Source organism: Notolabrus celidotus, chromosome 11, assembly GCF_009762535.1.
Source record: "Notolabrus celidotus isolate fNotCel1 chromosome 11, fNotCel1.pri, whole genome shotgun sequence".
In the NCBI taxonomy this organism is placed as follows: domain Eukaryota; kingdom Metazoa; phylum Chordata; class Actinopteri; order Labriformes; family Labridae; genus Notolabrus; species Notolabrus celidotus.
Genome location: NC_048282.1, coordinates 12579710 through 12598525, shown reverse-complemented (window position 1 = coordinate 12598525; position 18816 = coordinate 12579710). Strand labels below are relative to the sequence as shown.

At 41.9% G+C, this 18816-nt stretch overlaps 2 protein-coding genes across 4 annotated transcripts; one reads left to right on the top strand and one right to left on the bottom strand.

Moving 5' to 3' along the window:
- Positions 1-348: 348 nt before the first annotated feature.
- On the bottom strand, positions 349-5931 carry cfap126 (cilia and flagella associated protein 126). 2 transcript variants are annotated; one of them, XM_034696281.1, is made up of 6 exons: positions 5579-5931; positions 5316-5414; positions 5050-5112; positions 4839-4913; positions 4377-4577; positions 349-691 (listed from the first exon to the last, which is right to left on the bottom strand). In XM_034696281.1, the coding sequence occupies exons 2-6, from the start codon at positions 5340-5342 to the stop codon at positions 416-418; spliced, it is 642 nt and encodes a 213-aa protein (XP_034552172.1). In that variant the 5' UTR covers positions 5343-5414; positions 5579-5931; the 3' UTR covers positions 349-415. The 2 variants fall into 2 exon arrangements, with proteins under 2 accessions (XP_034552172.1, XP_034552171.1); XM_034696280.1 differs by having other exon boundaries at positions 4377-4604; positions 5316-5432; positions 5579-5795.
- ccnq (cyclin Q) lies at positions 5807-15329 on the top strand. Of its 2 annotated transcripts, none has more exons than XM_034696277.1 (6): positions 5807-5834; positions 8972-9163; positions 10341-10524; positions 11331-11463; positions 11677-11895; positions 13579-15329. In XM_034696277.1, the coding sequence occupies exons 1-6, from the start codon at positions 5822-5824 to the stop codon at positions 13666-13668; spliced, it is 831 nt and encodes a 276-aa protein (XP_034552168.1). In that variant the 5' UTR covers positions 5807-5821; the 3' UTR covers positions 13669-15329. The 2 variants fall into 2 exon arrangements, with proteins under 2 accessions (XP_034552168.1, XP_034552169.1); XM_034696278.1 differs by lacking the exon at positions 5807-5834 and adding an exon at positions 8814-8829.
- The last annotated feature ends 3487 nt before the right edge of the window (positions 15330-18816 follow it).

Sequence of the window (18816 nt, the reverse complement as noted above, 5' to 3'; positions counted from 1 at the left end):
GGTAATTTGATGTCTTTACAGTTTTTGTTTTCTGCAGGAGGAGAGGGTTTTTTTTTAGGTTTTCTGCCAATGTTTTTCAAAAAATGTAGCTGAACCTGTCCCAGGCTGCAGGGTCTATGAGGACAATGGTTTATTCTTTTACACCTTTAATGGAGCTGAGACTCTTCATGGAGGAGATGAATGATAGAACACAAAATACAGTCAGAAACTTATGGAAGATATTAAAATATTTATGATTCATAGGTTGGAAACTGCTGCAGATCAGTGCTGGGATGTATATGCAAAAGAGGAACGACATTAGAATTAATATTTGTTTACCAAAGGCAGGAAGAAGACAGTGAGCAAACATCCTGAACTGTCATTGAGCTTTATTCTGTCAAAATTATATTGTATTCACTCAGAGCCGAATCTAAGTTCACTTGTCTTTCTCTGCATCTCTCTGGCTCTGCTCTGAGGTGCATGGTAATCCTGTGGGGACTACTTTCTGTGGCCCATCACTCCCTGCTCCCCCTTTGTCACTGTGAGCTCTGCTGCTGGCTCTCTGTGAGGTTGCACACCTCCCTGCAGCTCTATCAGAACCAGGACTCACAGCTATCTGGCCACCTGAAGAGACGAGCCGGTCCTGAGACGCTGGTCGAGCTTCAACTGCAGGAGATGAGGCGGCCCTGTCTTTCTGTGTAGAGTCATTGCTCTGCGAAGAAGAAGAAGAACACTGAGACACAGGAACAAACTTCACTGCTATAAACTCAAACTTTACAGAGTGTGTTTGTCTCATTTCTCCTCAGAATATGTCATCACACTTAGAGTAAGGCACACTGTCCTGACAACTCCAGATGTAATGTCTTAGTCCAAGATATTACGAGCCAGAAAACAAGACCTGAATTGCATTTTATGTGTAACAAAAACAAGCTGTCAGCGCATCAGGTAAAATGTACTCTTTGAGAAAACTTCACAGGTAGGATTCAGTCACTGTCAGCTCTTTTTTTTAATTTTTAAATTGATGAAATGAAAAAAAAAAGGGAGGTTGTTCCAGGCCATTCAATAGTACAAAACAGTATCTCTCATCTGCACAGATTAAGGCTTACAAACTCTAGTGTATGAGTTCCTTTTTTTCTAATATTTTACACAGTCATCAGCTCGTAGTCTTAAGAAGAAGGGGAGTTTTTCCATGGAATACATTTCGTTGACAGTTGCCCAATTATTATGTGATAAAGCAGGAAACAACTTTAATTCCAAAAATTATCCTTATTACTTTTGCGGGTAAGAATGGATTAGAGAGCAGGCCCAAAATACATGAAAATGATCTGCCATAATTGTACCACACTTCCTCCAACATTCATCAAGCCCCTGAGAGGCGTGTTGTCTAAATTACATTCTAGGGGTAGAAAAATACTGTATTGTACAACATCAGCCGAACTCTTGTCATGATATAGAGTTGGTGGTCCTAGTCTGACCCTCCCAAATATCACAGCAGTCTTCCTCAGCTATCTCCAGGCCAGACTCCTTCTCCCACCTCTGTTTGCTGTAGGGAGTAGAGTGGTTTTTGGAACTTAACAAACTTTTATAGATTTGTGATATGACATGTTTGTTTTATATGCATCACTTAATATGCTGACCAGATTAGGGTCTCTGTTTGTTTGATTTCTTTGTCAAAATAATGTATCTCTTTTTAAACTCTTAACAAGAAATTTAGACCTTTGTTTTGTCTTGTAATATTTTAAAAAGTCAGGTAATGGGACTTAAATTCACACTAGAAATGAGACAAATACACTCGGGACGTTTTCGCTGTGTTCGTTTTTATGAAAGAGACAGTCTGTGCCCAAAAAATAAAGCTCCAGTGAGGAAATTTTAGATTGTAATGCAATAGCAATCATGCTTCTTTATAATCTACAAAATTAAAGGAGTCCATCACCAGTTAAAGACAGTTTTTTACTATGTCGTCATCTTTAAAGCCGACCTCGCTGCAGCAGGGTCGGTGTCAGTGACACGCTGCAGAAACAGACTTCTTTAATCAAACATTTCCCTGCAGAGATTCTTGAAAGTGATATTTGACCAATCAAAGAAAGCAGGATGAGATACTTCTGTTTAAAAAAAAAAAATACTTTAACAGCTACAGGACAAGATTAGCAAAGACATCAGAGGAGCATCTTTTTCCACAGGGGGTGCCAGAATTGCCTCAGCCCAGAAGTTCCTCACAGGAGCTTTAAACATGCTTTTTAATGTCATGAGCCAAGATAAAATACAGCAAAAGTTGGCTGCAAATCCTTGTGAAGAATGAAATTAAGTTTCCTATGACCGGTCAACACACCTTTCAGATAGTTGTGTGATTAGGCTCAGTGTTAACTAAGATAAAAGTTAAGATCACTTTTGAAGAGGTAAGAAAAAGAGATATGTCATCTTTTCAGTGGAGTGTTTGACAAAATAACAAAATAAACCAACATATTCAATTTTAAGTGAAGTGTTCAGACCTGAGCTGAAGCAGTGACCAGGATCTACAGCAGGCTCACAGACGATTTGCATACTCTTGCAGGAGCTCACATCAGAGCGAGCATTTCATTGTTTCTGATTTCCTAAGGCCAAACAGGAGCTAAGTTAATTTCCGCCGGCTCTCCACAGGGACTCAAACGCTCCACGGTCGCTCCAGTTACCGAGAAACACAGACACATTCTTCAGCTTGTTTGTTTTTAGCTCCGCTCCTAAAAACACTGCAGGCAAACTCAACGGAAGAGCCAGAAGACGGGAGGTTTCAGGAGACGAGAGGTTTTAGGGATTTTAAGAGGGTCGGTCTGCAGGGGCAACCCAGTCTGAGGACTCCGGTTAATGTTTCAGTGTGCAAACGTCTCCAAAGTACAAAACTGTCATGCATATTAAGTTTAAACTCTTGCTTCAGAATTGACTGATCCATTTTGTTTCACTATTTTAATCTGATTGGGCAGGAGGTGACTCATGGCTGCGGATGTACAACAGGGACAGTTGATTCATTTATCAGTCAAAGTTCAATCATGGCTGAAAACATGTGAAGTTTTTGAGCTTTTTTTGGTTTAGCATTTGACACAGGTCCTGAGTCTTTGGAGTCGCTTAAAGCTCCTGTGAAGAACTTTCAGTTTGTGTTGATTTGGCGCCCCCTGTGGGCAAAGGCGTTAGTATTTCCTCTTTGCGGGTTTTGTCCTGTTCATGCCAAGGTTGTAATTTTCTAAAGAAATATTTCATCACTCTTTCTAACAGTGAATGTGAATATTTGCTGTGAAAGCTGGATGTTGTTTCTTCCGCCTGCTGTCGACCTCTCTGCAGCGACTTCTCGCACGTCCATATGAATCTTACTCTGTTCCACAGCTCCTCAAAGTGTAAATGTATTTAACTGTTGAGACATTAATTAACCATGACTCCTCTTCTTATATTATTTATTTCTGACACATTTAAGAGATTAGAAAAAGGGAGGGAGATGATTCCTGTTGATACTTAAGTCAACATAAAGTAATGCAAGCAGCAGCCACGCCTGTGCAGGTAAGAATAATAACACTGCGTAAACACTGGACTCTAGACGTCAGGCTTTCCAGGTGGCATGATCGGAGCAAACAAGAAATACCTGACCTCACATCGGACACCTAAGAGCTTGTTTTCCTCCTCAGAGCTACGTTCCTCATCCTGTAACTCTGAGGTTTCACCTCACCTAGCACCTGAGCGCTGCACAGTGAGGATGTTTCTACAACCTGTCTGTAAACTTCCGTGTTTGTGATCCACAGACGACTCGCCCCCTCACTCTCTGCTGCTAACGTTTATTGATTTGATTTTATGATCAACATTAACGAGAATTTGAACCCACACAGGTAACAATACTTCAATCTCTGAGTTAATCTCTGTTAATGGAGGTGGGTGCGTTTTATTCCAACCATGCTATCTTGAGGATAGTCATTAAACTCTCTAGTCGAAGGGAGTTTGAGTTTGATTGTAAAGCTCTGTCAACATTCAATACCGTAATATCTTATCTTACATTCATCTCAAAGGTCACACCTGCAGGCTTCACTTGGACAGACAATTCTGAGATTACACATTAACTCATATGACCGTCAAACCTTGAGAACACACAATGAGGTTTGGAAAAAAAAAACTAACCAGGAAACAAGGAAGGACCAAGGAGAGTGTGTGTGTGTGTGTGTGTGTGTGTGTGAGTGTGTGTGTGTGTGTGTGTGTGTGTGTGTGTGTGTGTGTGTGTATGTGGTATGTGTGTGTGTGTGTGTGTGTGTGTGTGTGTGTGTGTGTGTGTGTGTGTGTGTGTGTGTAAGTGTAGGTGTGTGTAGGTGTGTGTGTGTGTGTGTGTGTGTGTGTGTGTGTGTGTGTGTGTGTGTGTGTGTGTGTGTGTGTGTGTGTGTCCTCACCTGCTTTCCAGCGTCCTGCTGCCTGTCAGAGTGCCTGCTGCCTGGGTGTGTCCCAAGTGTTCTTGTGTGCCCTGGGTCGAACCCCCAGGTCCTCAGCCTGCTGATCCCCACCTCAGAGCGACCTGTAGGGTTTATGTGCTGTGCCGGGACACGGGCAGGTAGATCCCAGGTCCCCTTAAAATCTGGCCATGCACTACCATTCTGTAGCATCATCAACACACGCACGCACTCACACACACACACACACACACACACACACACACACACACACACACACACACACACACACACACACACACACGCACACAGAGAGAGAGAGAGAGAGAGAGAGAGAGAGAGAGAGAGAGAGAGAGAGAGAGAGAGAGAGAGAGAGAGAGTGAGTGAGTGAGTGAGTGAGTGAGTGAGTCTTACAAGATAAAGATACAGTTTTTATTGAGGGGAGTAAGGATGATTTTCTCTTACTTTCATTAAACCTGGCAGCAGATGTCCTCGATTATCAGCTATGAAGGTGGTGTGGCCCTCCTGTGCAGTGGGCCTCTACACTCACACACACGCACACACACACACACACACACGCACAAGCACAGAGCATATTTTGAACTGCTCCTCTCACAGATGTAAACACAGACAGTCTGATAAAATGAGACAGGTGTGCTGACATGGCACAGACTACCTGTTTGAACTGTTTGGTCTCACACCAGTTCTGCAGCCTCTGAGACCTGAAGGCGCTCTCAAACTAAGGACACACACATACACACATACACACATACACACACACACACACACACACACACACACACACACACACACACACACACACACACACGTAGCTAATGTCAGACTGTTGACAAAACACTACAACAACAACAACAACATCATCATCTTCATCATCATCATCATCATCATGTCTCATATTAACTGCGCAGGTCCTGCTGTTACCTGGTTTGCTGAGTAACTGGACGACATCTCATCACCTGTCCTCAACCTGCGGGTTTGTTTTTGTGGTGTCGTTGCTTAGCAACGCAGTCTCGCTGACCTCTGTGTTCCGGATGTTTCCTCGACATAAAGGACAACACTGATGTTTTGACAACATATTTAATGCTGACAGGAGAAAAGAGCTAAGTTGTACACTGGACACTGGCTGCATTTAGAACGAAGAAACAGTAACAGATCTCAAATAATAAAAAAAGATTTGGGCCTACCTGAAATCACTGTCCGACTTTGTGTCTGAAGATGGCAGCAGTTCAACTTCTAGTTTCAATATAAAGTTGACATGAACATTTCTAAGTGATTTTCTCATGTCCCAGGGATTTACTCGCCTTTATTTTGGAAGCTCAGACCAGATGATGTTTGTTTGTTCATGCCTATTTGAGATTTCACTGTGGAAAGCATTAACGTGATTAAATGTCACAAAAACATCTGTCTTCTACTCAGTTCACCTGAGTATGATTGCACCAGGTAGGCTTTATTTTAACCTAAGAATATCCTTCTCACAAGAGTCGTGAATTACATTTATTTTGGAAATAATGACCGGAAGTCCAACTTTAAAATTTCCGTCATAGACTGTATAAAACGATTTCAGGTAACTGGTGATTTTTGGAAGAAAGAAAAAACACGCTTTTTATTTTTTCACAAGTCTTTATTTGACATATTGCAGTAACAAACAAATAAGGCATTTAACATCCGGACACCATACATCTCGGACTGAGTAAAAACGGAAGCAGATATGTGTAATGAGAAAAGTACAAAAGACAACATTTTTAATAAAAATATATAAATTATTAAAGTAAATAAACAGCTATGAAACAGTGATATCCCAAATTATGTCAAACCTATGTAAAAAAAAATCGTTATTGCATATTACAAACAGAACAAGCACATACACTTATAATAATATATGAAAAATAAAATTGTCAACAAATACATTTAAAACTCCAGACAAATTAAGATATAACGAAAGAAAAAAAAAAATATATATATATATATATATATTGATTAATTTATTTGTAGGGGGAAATTATATTATAAGCTGGGTTTCTTGAGTTTAGTTCTGGTTCTGGTTCTGGTTGCTTGAGTTGGTTGTGTCTCTGTTTGCTTGAGTTAGGTTCTGGTTCTGTTTGCTTGAGTTTGGTTATGGTTCTGTTTACTTGAGTTTGGTTATGGTTCTGTTTACTTGAGTTTGGTTATGGTTCTGTTTACTTGAGTTTGGTTATGGTTCTCTTTGCTTGAGTTTGGTTCTGGTTCTGTTTACTTGAGTTTGGTTCTGGTTCTGTTTGCTTGAGTTTGGTTATGGTTCTGTTTACTTGAGTTTGGTTATGGTTCTGTTTACTTGAGTTTGGTTATGGTTCTGTTTACTTGAGTTTGGTTCTGGTTCTGTTTGCTTGAGTTTGGTTCTGGCTCTGTTGCTCGAGTTTGGTATTGGTTCTGTTTCATTGAGTTGGTTCTGGTTCTGTTTGCTTGAATTTGGTTCTGGTTCTGTTTGTTTAAGTTTGGTATTGGTTCTTTTTCTTCAGTTTGGTTCTGGTTCTGTTTGCTTGAATTTGGCTCTGGTTCTGTTGCTTGAGTTTGGTTCTATACTAAACAAAAAGTAAGAGTAAGCGTAAAAGTAAGAATGGTTTTGTAACAATAAATTCACAAAACTGGGCAATTATAAGGCTTCTCATAAAAACAGTGTACGTAAAAGGGTTTTTAACAGACAAACCATACATTTTTGCAAAGTTATGGTAAAATATACAGCTACAAAAGAGTCGAAAGAGCAGGCTCTTCTTTGGGAGCCGAGTCATAAGAGCCGGCTCTCTGAAAAGAGCCAAACTTCCATCACTAATTCATTGCAGTCGGTAATTCACATAATTGTCCGATGAGGCATAACTTTTCTTTGAATTAAATCCTTCCAACAGGGGTGGCAAGGCTGTGTTTTAAGGTGGCACTTGCCACCCTATGCCACCCCTGTAGATCCGCCCCTGGTTACAGAAAAGAGCAATCAGACTTATAAATGAGGCAAATATAAGAAAATATACTAAGGGTTAAAAATAGTCATTGCACCATACCTCAAAGCAATAACTAAAATATGGGAGAACAAGTGAACAATACAAAATATGAGGAGAAGCAGAATCCAAACTGTCCTTGGCCCTACCTAAAACACCAATACATTTACACACTTTCCTCTTTATATAATCTATATGTGGTTTCCAAGTCAGTTTATTGTCTATTATGACAGAAATTTAGCTTCTGACACTTCAACGTTAACACCCTTTATAACCAAGCTGTTATGTAGATCAATATAGAATTCCAAATGTAAAAATGCCTGATATCAGTGGTGGACAAAGTACACAGCTTCATTACTTAAGTCAAATTATACATCCACTTGGTCAAATATTACTCCAATACAAGTGAAAGTTGCTCTGTCAATTTATTACTTGAGTTAAAGTACTGGAGTACTTGCTTGTAAAAATACTTCAGTATTCAAAGTACTTTTTAAAATATCTCAAAACTGTGTATTGTCACAAAGCATGAGTGCAGTCAAGAATACATAGGAGTACATTCGGTTACATTATGTTACATTATGTTTATCTAGAAACCATTACTTGAAATCTCTAAAAACTCTATCATGGAATAAAACAGAAACTAAGTTACTCCAAGCACAGACAACTTAGTTTGAAATGTTCATCTGGAATGAAACAAATGTTACGTAGCTCAACACACTTTCTCAGGTTGGACAGTGAATGTTTGTATGTTTGGGCAGAGTGGGAAACAAGGAGAACATTTTCAACGATACGTATCATTCTTCATTTCAAAAACCTCTAACACGCGCTGAAGATATGGCCATGGGTGCTCAGGTGGAGAATTATAGCCATCATTACCACCTCTAACTGAACTGCCTGATCTGAGTGAAATTTGCTCTGTGTTTGCTCCACATTCAAACCGTGGAGACCCACGATATACAGGTACGACTAAACCACTGAGACCAACAGAACTACAAAAACACATTTTAATGTCTTAGGGATCAGATTTCAGAAAAGAGAAGGAAAATCATGAGCTGACTTCAAAGCTAAAGCAGTGAGTAACTAGAGTACTGATAGAAATATAGGGGAGTAAAAAGTATAATAATTGTCTTCTGAATGTAGTGGAGTAAAAGTAATAAGTTCCCCCAAAAAATAATACTCAAGTAAAGTACAGATAAACAAAAAATGTATTTAAGTACGGTACTCAAGTAAATGTACTTTGTTACTGTCCACCACTGCCTGTTATAGATATTATCTGCATGTTACTTTATCTGAATAAAAGCATAGGTTAAAAGTGACTGTAAAAACTAAACTAATGGACTGTCAGTGGCAGTATAAAAAATATACAGTAGAGGGCAGCAATGCTCCGTTCTGTCAAAGTCCGCCTACCACCAACGAAGAAGAGAAGCTGCAGCGCGTTTGAAACACTTCCGTTCACTCGGAACAACATTGTAACCGATTGTAACCTGATTGTAACCATTGTAACCTTACAGACCTACTGTTTATAACTTAGTATCTCTGTGAGCACATGGAGTTAGATTAATGTATACACCTTATATCTGATACTCAAAGGTAGCTCGTCTTTGCTCGCAGGCTGTGATCTGGTGTTCTGGTGGTCTGGTGGTCCAGGAGCAGACATGGAAGGTCCGTCCTCCCGGGAACCTTCCACCCCGGACGGAGCGCTGTGTCTGCCCGGCAGGAGAGACTCTGGTGGGGCAGCGGAGAGTGACTCTACCCGGGACATGAAGACACACTTCAGAGTGTGTCGCTTCATCATGGAGACAGGTAAAGTTCCCACATACACACCTGTCTAAACTGTCATGTGTTATCTCAACATATTTAGTACATCTGCTTTATTAAGAGGGTGTTCTTAGAAAATCCAGTTTCAGTCAATGAATGTTTGCATCTTAGTCTTAGTTAATCTAAGTTTTTGCAAATTAACAAATAGTTGATCAGTTTTATGTGCAGTGTCACATGTTTGTATTTATATCTCGTCTCACCAAACATCAGTGTTCATAGATGTATTTTAGTGTATAAGACTGGGATGATTAAAGCTGATTAATACGGTGGCCCTGAAGGACTAAACTAATTTACAGAAGATGAAACACTTTTAGAAAGTTGGAGACAAATTTACATTTCGGAAAACATGTTTACATTTTATAAAACAAAATTACATCAGCAAAACACTTTTACCAAGGCCAAAACAAATTTACATTTAAGAAAACAAATTTACAAAGATGAAACACTTTTACAAAGTTGGAGACATTTTTACTAACAAAGGAACACTTTTTCCGTCAAGTCTGACTCCTTTTAGTCTGACTCTGTTTAGTCTTACTCCGTTTAGCCTGAGGCTATGTGGTCTGAGGCCGTTTCATCTGAATTCTGACACATGATGAAGGTCTTGCGGAGACATGACAGAGCTTTTCCGGAGACATGATGCTTTTTCATCTGAGGTCTGACACCTCACTCTAAGACGCGAGGATGTCCTAATATGTAAACCATGTCCATCTCCGTTTGGTTTCTCTTCATCAAAACAAACTAAATGACCCCTCACTCGATCACTTCCGGTATTTGGTAGATTCCCTTTCCATAAAAATGAAATGTTAATTTGTTTCAGAAATGATAAAAGTGTTTCATTTTTTTGTAAATTTGTTTTCTTAAATGTAAATGTGTTTTGGCCTTGGTAAAAGTATTATTCTTATGTAATATTGTTTTATAAAATGTAAAAATGTTTTCCAAAATGTAGATTTGTCCCCAACTTTGTAAAAGTGTTTCATCTATTATAAATTTGTTTTGTCCTTCAGAGCCACTGTAGATTAAACTACCTTTATAAAGTTTAGTTTTTTAATACATAACAAAAGATGAAGATGTGAGTGAATCTGTCTCTGATGATGAAACAGCAGAGGTATTTTAAAGTGTGTCTGCTCATCTCTCCTACCTCCTCTATCCTCCTCCCGCTCAGGTGTGAAGCTGTGTATGCGCTCAGTGCCTGTGGCCACAGCGTGTGTGTTGTACCACCGATTCTTCGAGCGTGTTACCCTGCGGGACTATGAACCCTACTTGGTGGCCATGAGCTGTCTGTACCTGGCCGGCAAAGTGGAGGAGCAGCACATCAGGACCCGTGACATCATCAACGTAAGCCACAGGTAAAAGATGGGCGTTACAGAGATTGTGTCTAGAGTTAGTATTCAGAGTTGGTGGAAGATGGTGTTTTGTTTTATGGAAAAATATCCTGGAGGCTGGCATGTTGATGGATTCCCATGACTTTCATGACTTTGCTGATGTGGGTTTTTGATTGAGCAGTCAAATTACCAAAGCATGCAGAGATACCACAGGAGGATATCCACTGCTGCATGATGAAAGAGACGCTGCACTTTAAGGGACACACCAAAGGCTCTGAGTCCTCTCATGAAACGGTGTCAAGTTAAGGAAACGAGACAACCAGAAACAAGATTTATGATTACATTGTGATCTTTAACTCCTGAGACAGCTGAGGGGGGGAAAGGTGTTTGAAGCACACCTGATGGCAGGAAGCAAAAAGAAAGAAAGCATGATGAGATTATTAGTCTGAAAATTCTACCTCAGCATGCACAGGACAAGGTAAGCAGAGGGATCAGATGCACGTCTTTGCCCACAGGGGGTGCCAAAGTAGACCCAAAGAGTTTCATGCAGAGACTTTAAATCCTCTTCATTCAGAGATTTTGCTGCTTTTCTCTCTTTTAATGACTCCAGTTTGAATACCTTTGAATTCTGGACTTAAATAAAGGGAATTTTAAACCTTGTCACTGTGACCTCTGATGGTTTCAGATCATTAACTTGTTTATTAGTTTAGAAATGATCAGAAAAATCAGGTGTCATTGTTGCAGTTTGGCTCATAAACTTCATTTGAAGGTCTTTTTTTTTTGCTCGTCACATTGACTCCTCCCCCTCTCTGTCCGCTCCTCCCTCGCAGGTATTTTAACAACGGCAGCGCTCCTCTAGAATGTGACAAGGTGTTCTGGGACCTGAGGGACAGTGTGGTGCAGTGTGAGCTCCTCATCCTTCGACAGCTCAACTTCCACGTCTGCTTTGAGCACCCGCACAAGGTGTGTGTCTGTGTGTCTGTGCCTGTCTGTCTGTGCCTGTTTGTCTGTTTGTCTCTGTGTCTGTGTCTGTGTGTGTGTGTGTGTGTGTGTGTGTGTGTGCGTCTGTCTCTGTGCGTCTGTGTGTCTGTGTCTTTGTGTATCTTTGCTCTCTGTGATTGGTTGATACCTTCATTAGTGATGACATCACACTTGTTGTCTTTGCTCTGTCTGCAGTATTTACTTCACTACCTGCTGTCCGCCAAGTCGCTGGTGAACCGCCATGCCTGGTCCCGATGCCCTGTCGCTGAGACTTCCTGGGCGTTGCTTAGAGACTGTTACCACGGAGCCATGTGTATCCGCCACATACCCCAACACATTGCCATAGCAACGCTGTACCTTGCTCTAAACAGCTACGGACTGGAGCTTCCTGTCGGAGAGAGAGAGTGGTGGAAGGTGTGTGTTTGACAAACCGTCACTTTTAGATGAAGAGAGTGAGACTTGTTAGTCACCGAGAGGAGGAGCAGGAGATGAACCAAGGAAGAGAGGAAGAGGAGGAGGAGGTGGAGAGGAACAGAGTAGGAGAGGAGGAGGAGGAAGAACAGATAAGGGGAGGAGGAGGAGGAACGGAGGGGGAGAGGAGGAGGAGGAGGAGGAGGTGGAGGAACATAAGAAAGAAGAGGAGGTAGAGAGGAACAGAGGAGGAGAGAAGGATGAGGAAGAACAGAGAAGGGGAGGAGGAGGAGGAGGAGGAACAGAGGGGGAGAGGATGTGGAAATGATGAGGAGAGGAACAGAGTAGGGGAGTAGAAGGAAAGGAACAGAGTTGGAGAGGAGGAGGAGAGGAACATAAGAAAGAAGAGGAAGTAGAGAGTAACACAGTAGGAGAGGAGGAAGAGGAGGAGGAACAGAAGAAAGAAGAGGAATTAGAGAGGAACAGAGGAGGAGAGAAGGAAGAGGAACAGGGGGAGAGGATGAGGAAATGGTGAGAGGAACAGAAGAGAGGGGGGAGGAACAGAGTAGGGGAGGAGGAGGAAAGGAATTGCGTAGGAGAGGAGGAGGAGAGGAACAGGAAGAGGGTACAAACAAGGAGGAGAAGGAGATGAACAGAGGAAGAAGGAGGAGAGGAAAAGAGGAGAGAGGAGGAGGAAAAGAACAGAGGAGGAGATGAATAGGGGAGGAAATGATGAGGAACAGGAGGAGAGGAGGGGAGGAAATGATGAGGAACAGGAGGAGAGGAGGAAAGGAACAGAGGAGGAAAGGAGGAGGAGGAGGAGGAGGAGGAGGAAAGGAACAGATGAAGAGAGGAGGAGCATCTGATAGTTGTTTGGGTTCTGGCGCTCCCTGTGGTCAAAGTATGTAGTGTGTAGTCTGACAGAGCTCCAATAATGCAGATTTAGTTATCTTTTTAAGTCTGAATCTGGATCAAGATGATTTAATCCTGTTGAAATCTAAAAAACAGGACTAAATTGAGCTGGATTATCTAATCCTGGAGACCAAAACCAGTAGAGCTCCAATCCCAGATCATTGTAATCCAGATTAAACCTTTTAAACAAACTACCTCTGGATGTTTTGCACAGATCTCACCAAACATTTTACTAGCTTGTATCAAAACTGAAGTCTTCTTTACATCTGTGGAGTCCTAAATAAAGCTCTGAGCTGCAGAGTTTAACCTTGTCAAGGTTTTATATAACGTTTGTAGGAATCTGTTTCAGTTTTAAAGGTACGTTAACAGCTTTTATGAAGGTAAAGAAACAAACAGGATCTGAAGTTAATGTTAGGGTCAGACCAGCAGCAGCAGCAGCAGCTCTACACTATCACATTAACCACCTTGACTTCACAGCTGAGCCGTCTGCATAGCAGAGTGTGGAGTATTAATCAAAGGTTGGCAGTGATTATAGTTTCCCATTGTCCCACACTTTTATAAATGAGCTCTCTTTGATTTTTTTAACTCACTGGAACAGAATGCAAATGGAAAAAGTCTGGATTAGACACAGTGATCCACTTCAGTCCTCCAGGCGCTGAAATCTGGGTCGTCTGAAACGTGTATGGACCTTTGAAGTCTGCTGTTCAGTCAGAGTCCAGGTGTGGAGCTAAAGTATGTGCGTGTGTGTTTGTGTGTGTGCGTTTGTGTGTTTAGGTGCTGTGCGAGGACGTGACCAAAGCAGACATCGATGCTGTGATCTCAGACCTTCTGCAGCTCTACGACATGGAGGCCAAGTGTATCTGAAGGATTCACACACACTCAAAGAACCTGCACACACACACACACACACACACACGCACACACACAGGAGACACAGGGCAGTTGTTTTGCGTGTGTGTGCGTCTCCCTGCATGTAAATGTGAAGATCCAGGTGTGTGTGTGTGTGTGTGTGTGTGTGTGTGTGTGTGTGTGTGTGTGTGTGTGTGTGTGTGTGTGTGTGTGTGTGTGTGTGTGTGTGTGTGTGTGTGTGTGTGTGTGTGTTGGCCCAGTTAGTCTGTGAGCTGTGACAGAGACTCTGCTGCACTCCTGATTCCTGCCGCCCCGGGGAGACATTTCTCTCTGCAGAATACTGATGAGCTCCTGAACAGCAGCAGCTTTCCGGTACGGCTGCTGGAATTTAGGACAACATCACACCATCCTATTAAAATGTGTAGAAATGCACAGATACTGTGAGCTCACCTGGATATGTGTTATTGAATGTCATCATCCTGACACATGTCGAACTGGGATAACATGAAGCAATAAGGATGTGCAATTTCTTGGTCTCATGAATTATCCTCTGTTTTGGGATTATTTTTGTATTCTTATTTTACAATTTTATCCAACAAAAACAACCAATAAATTGCTTTCATTGACTTGTTAACTAGTCAACACATTCTGACGCGGCATATGGCAGTATTTAATTCAACATTACATGCAGAGAAGAAGAAGAAGAAGAAGAAGAAGAAGAAGAAGAACAGGAGAGCTGACGGGAGAGTACACCTGGTGTCACTGATGTGGATGTTTTCACTTTTTCAAAAGGAGATCAGACTTGCAATTTTTAAAATGTGCAGCAATGATTCAAGGAGGAGGAGAAACGTTTTAACACAAGTATTTGAGTCAGCTGAGAAGTCGTCATCGCAACAAAGATGTATTGAAGAAATAAGGAGCAGCAGTAGCCGCAGTTAGCATTAGCACCAAGGACAGATTCAACATAAATGTGAGAGCTGCGTAAAGTTAATCAGAGATGACCCACAGCTAAAGCAGTGGCGTTTCAGTACCTGGAATCACCTTTCTCCAGGTAGAGACCATGGATTTCAGCAGCTAATATTTGGAACAGTATCCTGAATCTACTCTGCAGACGCTACCTGCCCTGTATGATGTGATCTCTACATACATTCACAGTCTGAACCACAACAACGCCAGGGTCACAAGTTTGACCATGGACAGATGGACTTCTGACATTAGTCCAGAAAGGATGCTGAGTGTGATGAAGACTTTAACATGGAGAAGACATTACTGCAGCACAGGAGAGCTCCGGTTCACAGAGACTAAACACATGAAGAGTCAGAGCTGAGCTTTGATTCTGTGTTAATGATGGAGACTTCAGGTTGTCAACCTTTAAACTACAAAAATGTAAAATACAAGTGGATGACTGTTACGTGGAGTTCAGGTTGGGATGTGCCGTCTCTGCTGGATGATTTATTTTTTTAAAGATGTAGATCTGTTATATTAAATATTATTCTGTTGGACCTCCCTCTGACCTCTTCATCAGGTGTTGATATGACGGCATGTTGCCGCCTCCTGGTTTGAAGAGACCTCTGTTTTTGTGATTGCTGCCGTGCTCAGAAATCTTTCATGAATTGATTAAGAGTTTTGTATTTTTGGACGTGGATGAAGATAATAAATGAAAAGTGTGGACACAATCGATCTGTAGTTTTTATCTTGACTGTTGTTGACGATGAACTCCACAGCCTGACTGTCTCAAACATGTGTTTGCTGATATTCTTAATTTTATTGTAATAATAAATGTTAAAGCTTATATGGTGCTTTTCTATATCAAAGTCACTTAACATGAAGTGCAAAAAAAAAGCTAGTAGAGGTCATGTGTTCTAGCCTTTTTTGACCGGGTAGGTTTAGAGTTTGTTTTTAAATGAGTGAAGAGAGTCAGAGCTGAGGATGTTCGGAGGGAGAGATCCAGAGAGTTGGGGCAGCGATGGTAAAGGATCTGTCCCCAAAGGTGCTGTGCTTGGTCTTGGTGATGGGGGACGAGATAGGGATGTGAGGATCTGAGGTGGCGAGATGGGGAGTGGCGTTTGAGGAGGTCAGTCAGGTATGAGGGGGTGAGGTTGTTTATTTTGAATAATCAGTGAAAAAAATCTGAAACACAAATATTTTGCCTCTTCCTCCTCGTTCTGTAAAGCTCCTCGGTTATACACTCTTTCATTCCCGTGATCACACACATTAACCTGCTGCCCCAAACACTCATCAAGAACCAAACAAGGATTCGTCCGCAGCTGGAAGTAATCCCACAAAACTGCAACTTTTCCTCATATTTCAGTAACCACTGAGAAAAAATCTAAATGGTCTACAGTTAAAAAAAATTTCAGTCCTATAGATGTCAGGTAACAGAAAATGTGACTATAGTTTTTTTCATTAGTTAAATATCTTAAGGCTAAAATCATCAAGGTGCATAAATCTTTTTATCTTTAAAGAAATAACTCCAGATGTGATTATTTCTCTGAGTGCACACTGAGCATGCTTCTGTTTCCTATCTGATCCACAGAGTAAATACAACAGTGTTACAGGTAGAGTCAGGCTTCAGGTTCACCTGTAGACAAAATTCAGATGAGCTTCCCATGAGCATAGTGTGAATCAGAGTGACAGCCGAGAGGACGTCTGGACGCTGCAGAGTATGAACATGAGAGTGAAGGTTAACTGAGGTCACATGGTCCTGATTATTTGATGTAAAGAAACAGAAATGAAGAAACATTCAGTTCATCTACAGCTCAACGTTTTTACTCTCTGCCTCTCCACGAAGCTGCTCACATTTATCACCTCAGAGCAGCTGTTTGACTCTCTTACCTTTTTCTATTTCTTTTAAATCAGGTCTCTCTCTCACTCTCTCTCTCTCTCTCTCTCTCTCTCTCTCTCTCTCTCTCTCTCTCTCTCTCTCTCTCTCTCTCTCTCTCTCTCTCTTAATGCAGAGTCACATGATCAACTCTGACACATCCCAGTCTCTCCTCCTCGTGTTTTCTGCCTCTCTTTGCGGGATGGAGGCATTGCGTGCATCCTAACAGCATCACGTGTCATACAATATTCCTCTTCCTGACACATTCTCTCCCTCCTCATCTGTCACTCTCCTCCAGCTCCTGTTTTTTCTTCCCCCCCCTCCTCTTCTCCTCCCTCCCTCCCTGCCTCATGTAGCTGCTGGGAAAAAATCTGTCTTTCTTTAGCTGCTCCTCGTATGCTCGTTTTCTGTCATCCTCTCTCCACCTTTTTTTCCTGGCTCCCTGATTACCCATCTTCCTTCCTTTCCTTCCTTTTCGTCCTCTGTCTCCTCCCTTCTCCCTCTCTCTCCTCCTCCCCCTGTCCCCCTAATGTTATATTAATAATGGAGAGGGTGCATGTTCAGCCAGACTTCATGAATTATCCATCAGATGGGAAGGAGCACGGAGGAGAGGAGTCAGGAGAAAGAGAGTGACATGGATGGATGAGGAGAGGAGGATGCAGGAAGGGAGGAAGGAAGGAGTTGTGAGGAAAAAAAGGAAGTGAAAATGGCGAGCGTATCTTTTGTGTCACACTTCAACACTTTGCAGGCCGCTGTGATCGCTGCTCGTCTCTGCTGCCGCCGCGTGCTTCTGATCTGCTTACACATCACTTCAGCCTTTTCTGTGGGCCTGAGGGGAAGTCAGAGGGTCACACACACGACCAGCTGTGTGAGTGTGTGTGTGTGCACATGTGTTTATATCCAAATGACAGTTTGGGATGTTAATGTTGTATCAGGCCTGCAGTCTCGGAGCTGAGTGCCCTTGAACTGATAAAAGCTCTGCAGCCTCAGACCTATTAGACATTAACCGAGCACTCCCAAACACTCTAATGCCTAATGCATAGACAATAGATTTAAAAGTATGTATGTGTGTGTGTGTGTGTGTGTGTGTGTGTGTGTGTGTGTGTGTGTGTGTGTGTGTGTGTGTGTGTGTGTGTGTGTGTGTGTGTGTCCGTCCTCTGAGTACAGAGCGATGGAGAAGAGCAGTCTGCATGATTCATCATCCATGTCAGGAGAGAGGAGAGATGGACGGTCAGCGTACAGAACATCACTCAAAAGTCTGTCAATAGCTGTAAAGTTTAACCCTTTTCATCGGACAACAATAAAGGGAGAGTTAGGTCTTTTTAAAGTGCTGTCGAATGAAGTGTTTGTCAATAGTCCGTGTATTTCCCTCAGGGGATGCTGGTCAGCTCTGACCCTCTGTTGAGAAACCAGAACAGAAGATAGACTATGAACCTCTGCAGACGCACTAACACAACATTTAGATCATTCTAACAAACTCTGACTCAAACAGTGATGTCACTTTAAGTGTTCCCTCAATTTCAAACTTTTCAGCACTTTATTTTGCTGTCACGAAGCCTCTTTGTTTTAATGGTATGTGTGGATGCTAAACAACTGTGTTCCTCCGCCTGCAGAACACTGATCAGCTGTTTGGGTCTTTGATTTTTATTTGTGATAATCTGAAGCTCCACAGTCTGAACATGATGCAGCTGACTCAGAGATGTGTGTAGAGTTTGTTCTCTCAGCTCAGTCTTCCCTTCAGAAGCTAACATTGTATGGTGATAAGGTAAACATATGATGCAGACCATGGGTTCTGTCATTAACAATAAAAAAAACAGTGAGAGCTGAAAACTTCCTCTGAAGACACCCTTCCATTCAGCTTTTCTGCTTTTCTGATGTAACTTCTGAAAATTGAAGAATGTGGTTAAAACAGAGGCGTTCAGTGAGCCCGCAGGGAACTCTGGATGGTGAGTTATGCAGCCTGCAGCTGTATGTGAGCCGCTGGTATCTGATTCAGAAAGGTCCTGAAGTACTGATGTTACCAAGTCCCACTCCTGACAGCAGGAGCTCTCTAGGTTCAGAGCTCACAGTCTACTCACCTGCTCCACCAGGTAACTCAGGGTCTCTCCTGCTCTCCGTTGAGTCTCTTCTTCCTCAGTAAACTCCAGTTTATAAAGGTGTCCTCTTGTGTAAACAGCACGTCATCGTCTCTTTCAAAGTCACTTAAGTTTTAGTTTGGTTGTATCTTTGTCTCTTTGAAACTGCAGACCTGAGTGTAAGTATGTTGCTGTACCTAGTTTCTCCTAGATGTATATGGTTTGGATCACGGACCCAGACATGGCGCCCATCCAGTCCATCAATAA

Coding starts and splice junctions, on each gene's coding strand:
- cfap126 (XM_034696280.1), bottom strand. CDS start 5,342: ATGTCGTCCAGTTACTCAGCAAACCAG. Junction 4,605..4,838: donor TGCTGCCAGGTTTAATGAAA/GTAAGAGAAAAT, acceptor TGTGTGTGTGAG/TGCGTGCGTGTGTTGATGAT. Junction 692..4,376: donor AGCAGGACGCTGGAAAGCAG/GTGAGGACACAC, acceptor TCTTCTTCGCAG/AGCAATGACTCTACACAGAA.
- ccnq (XM_034696277.1), top strand. Junction 11,464..11,676: donor GCTTTGAGCACCCGCACAAG/GTGTGTGTCTGT, acceptor CTCTGTCTGCAG/TATTTACTTCACTACCTGCT. Junction 11,896..13,578: donor GAGAGAGAGAGTGGTGGAAG/GTGTGTGTTTGA, acceptor TTGTGTGTTTAG/GTGCTGTGCGAGGACGTGAC.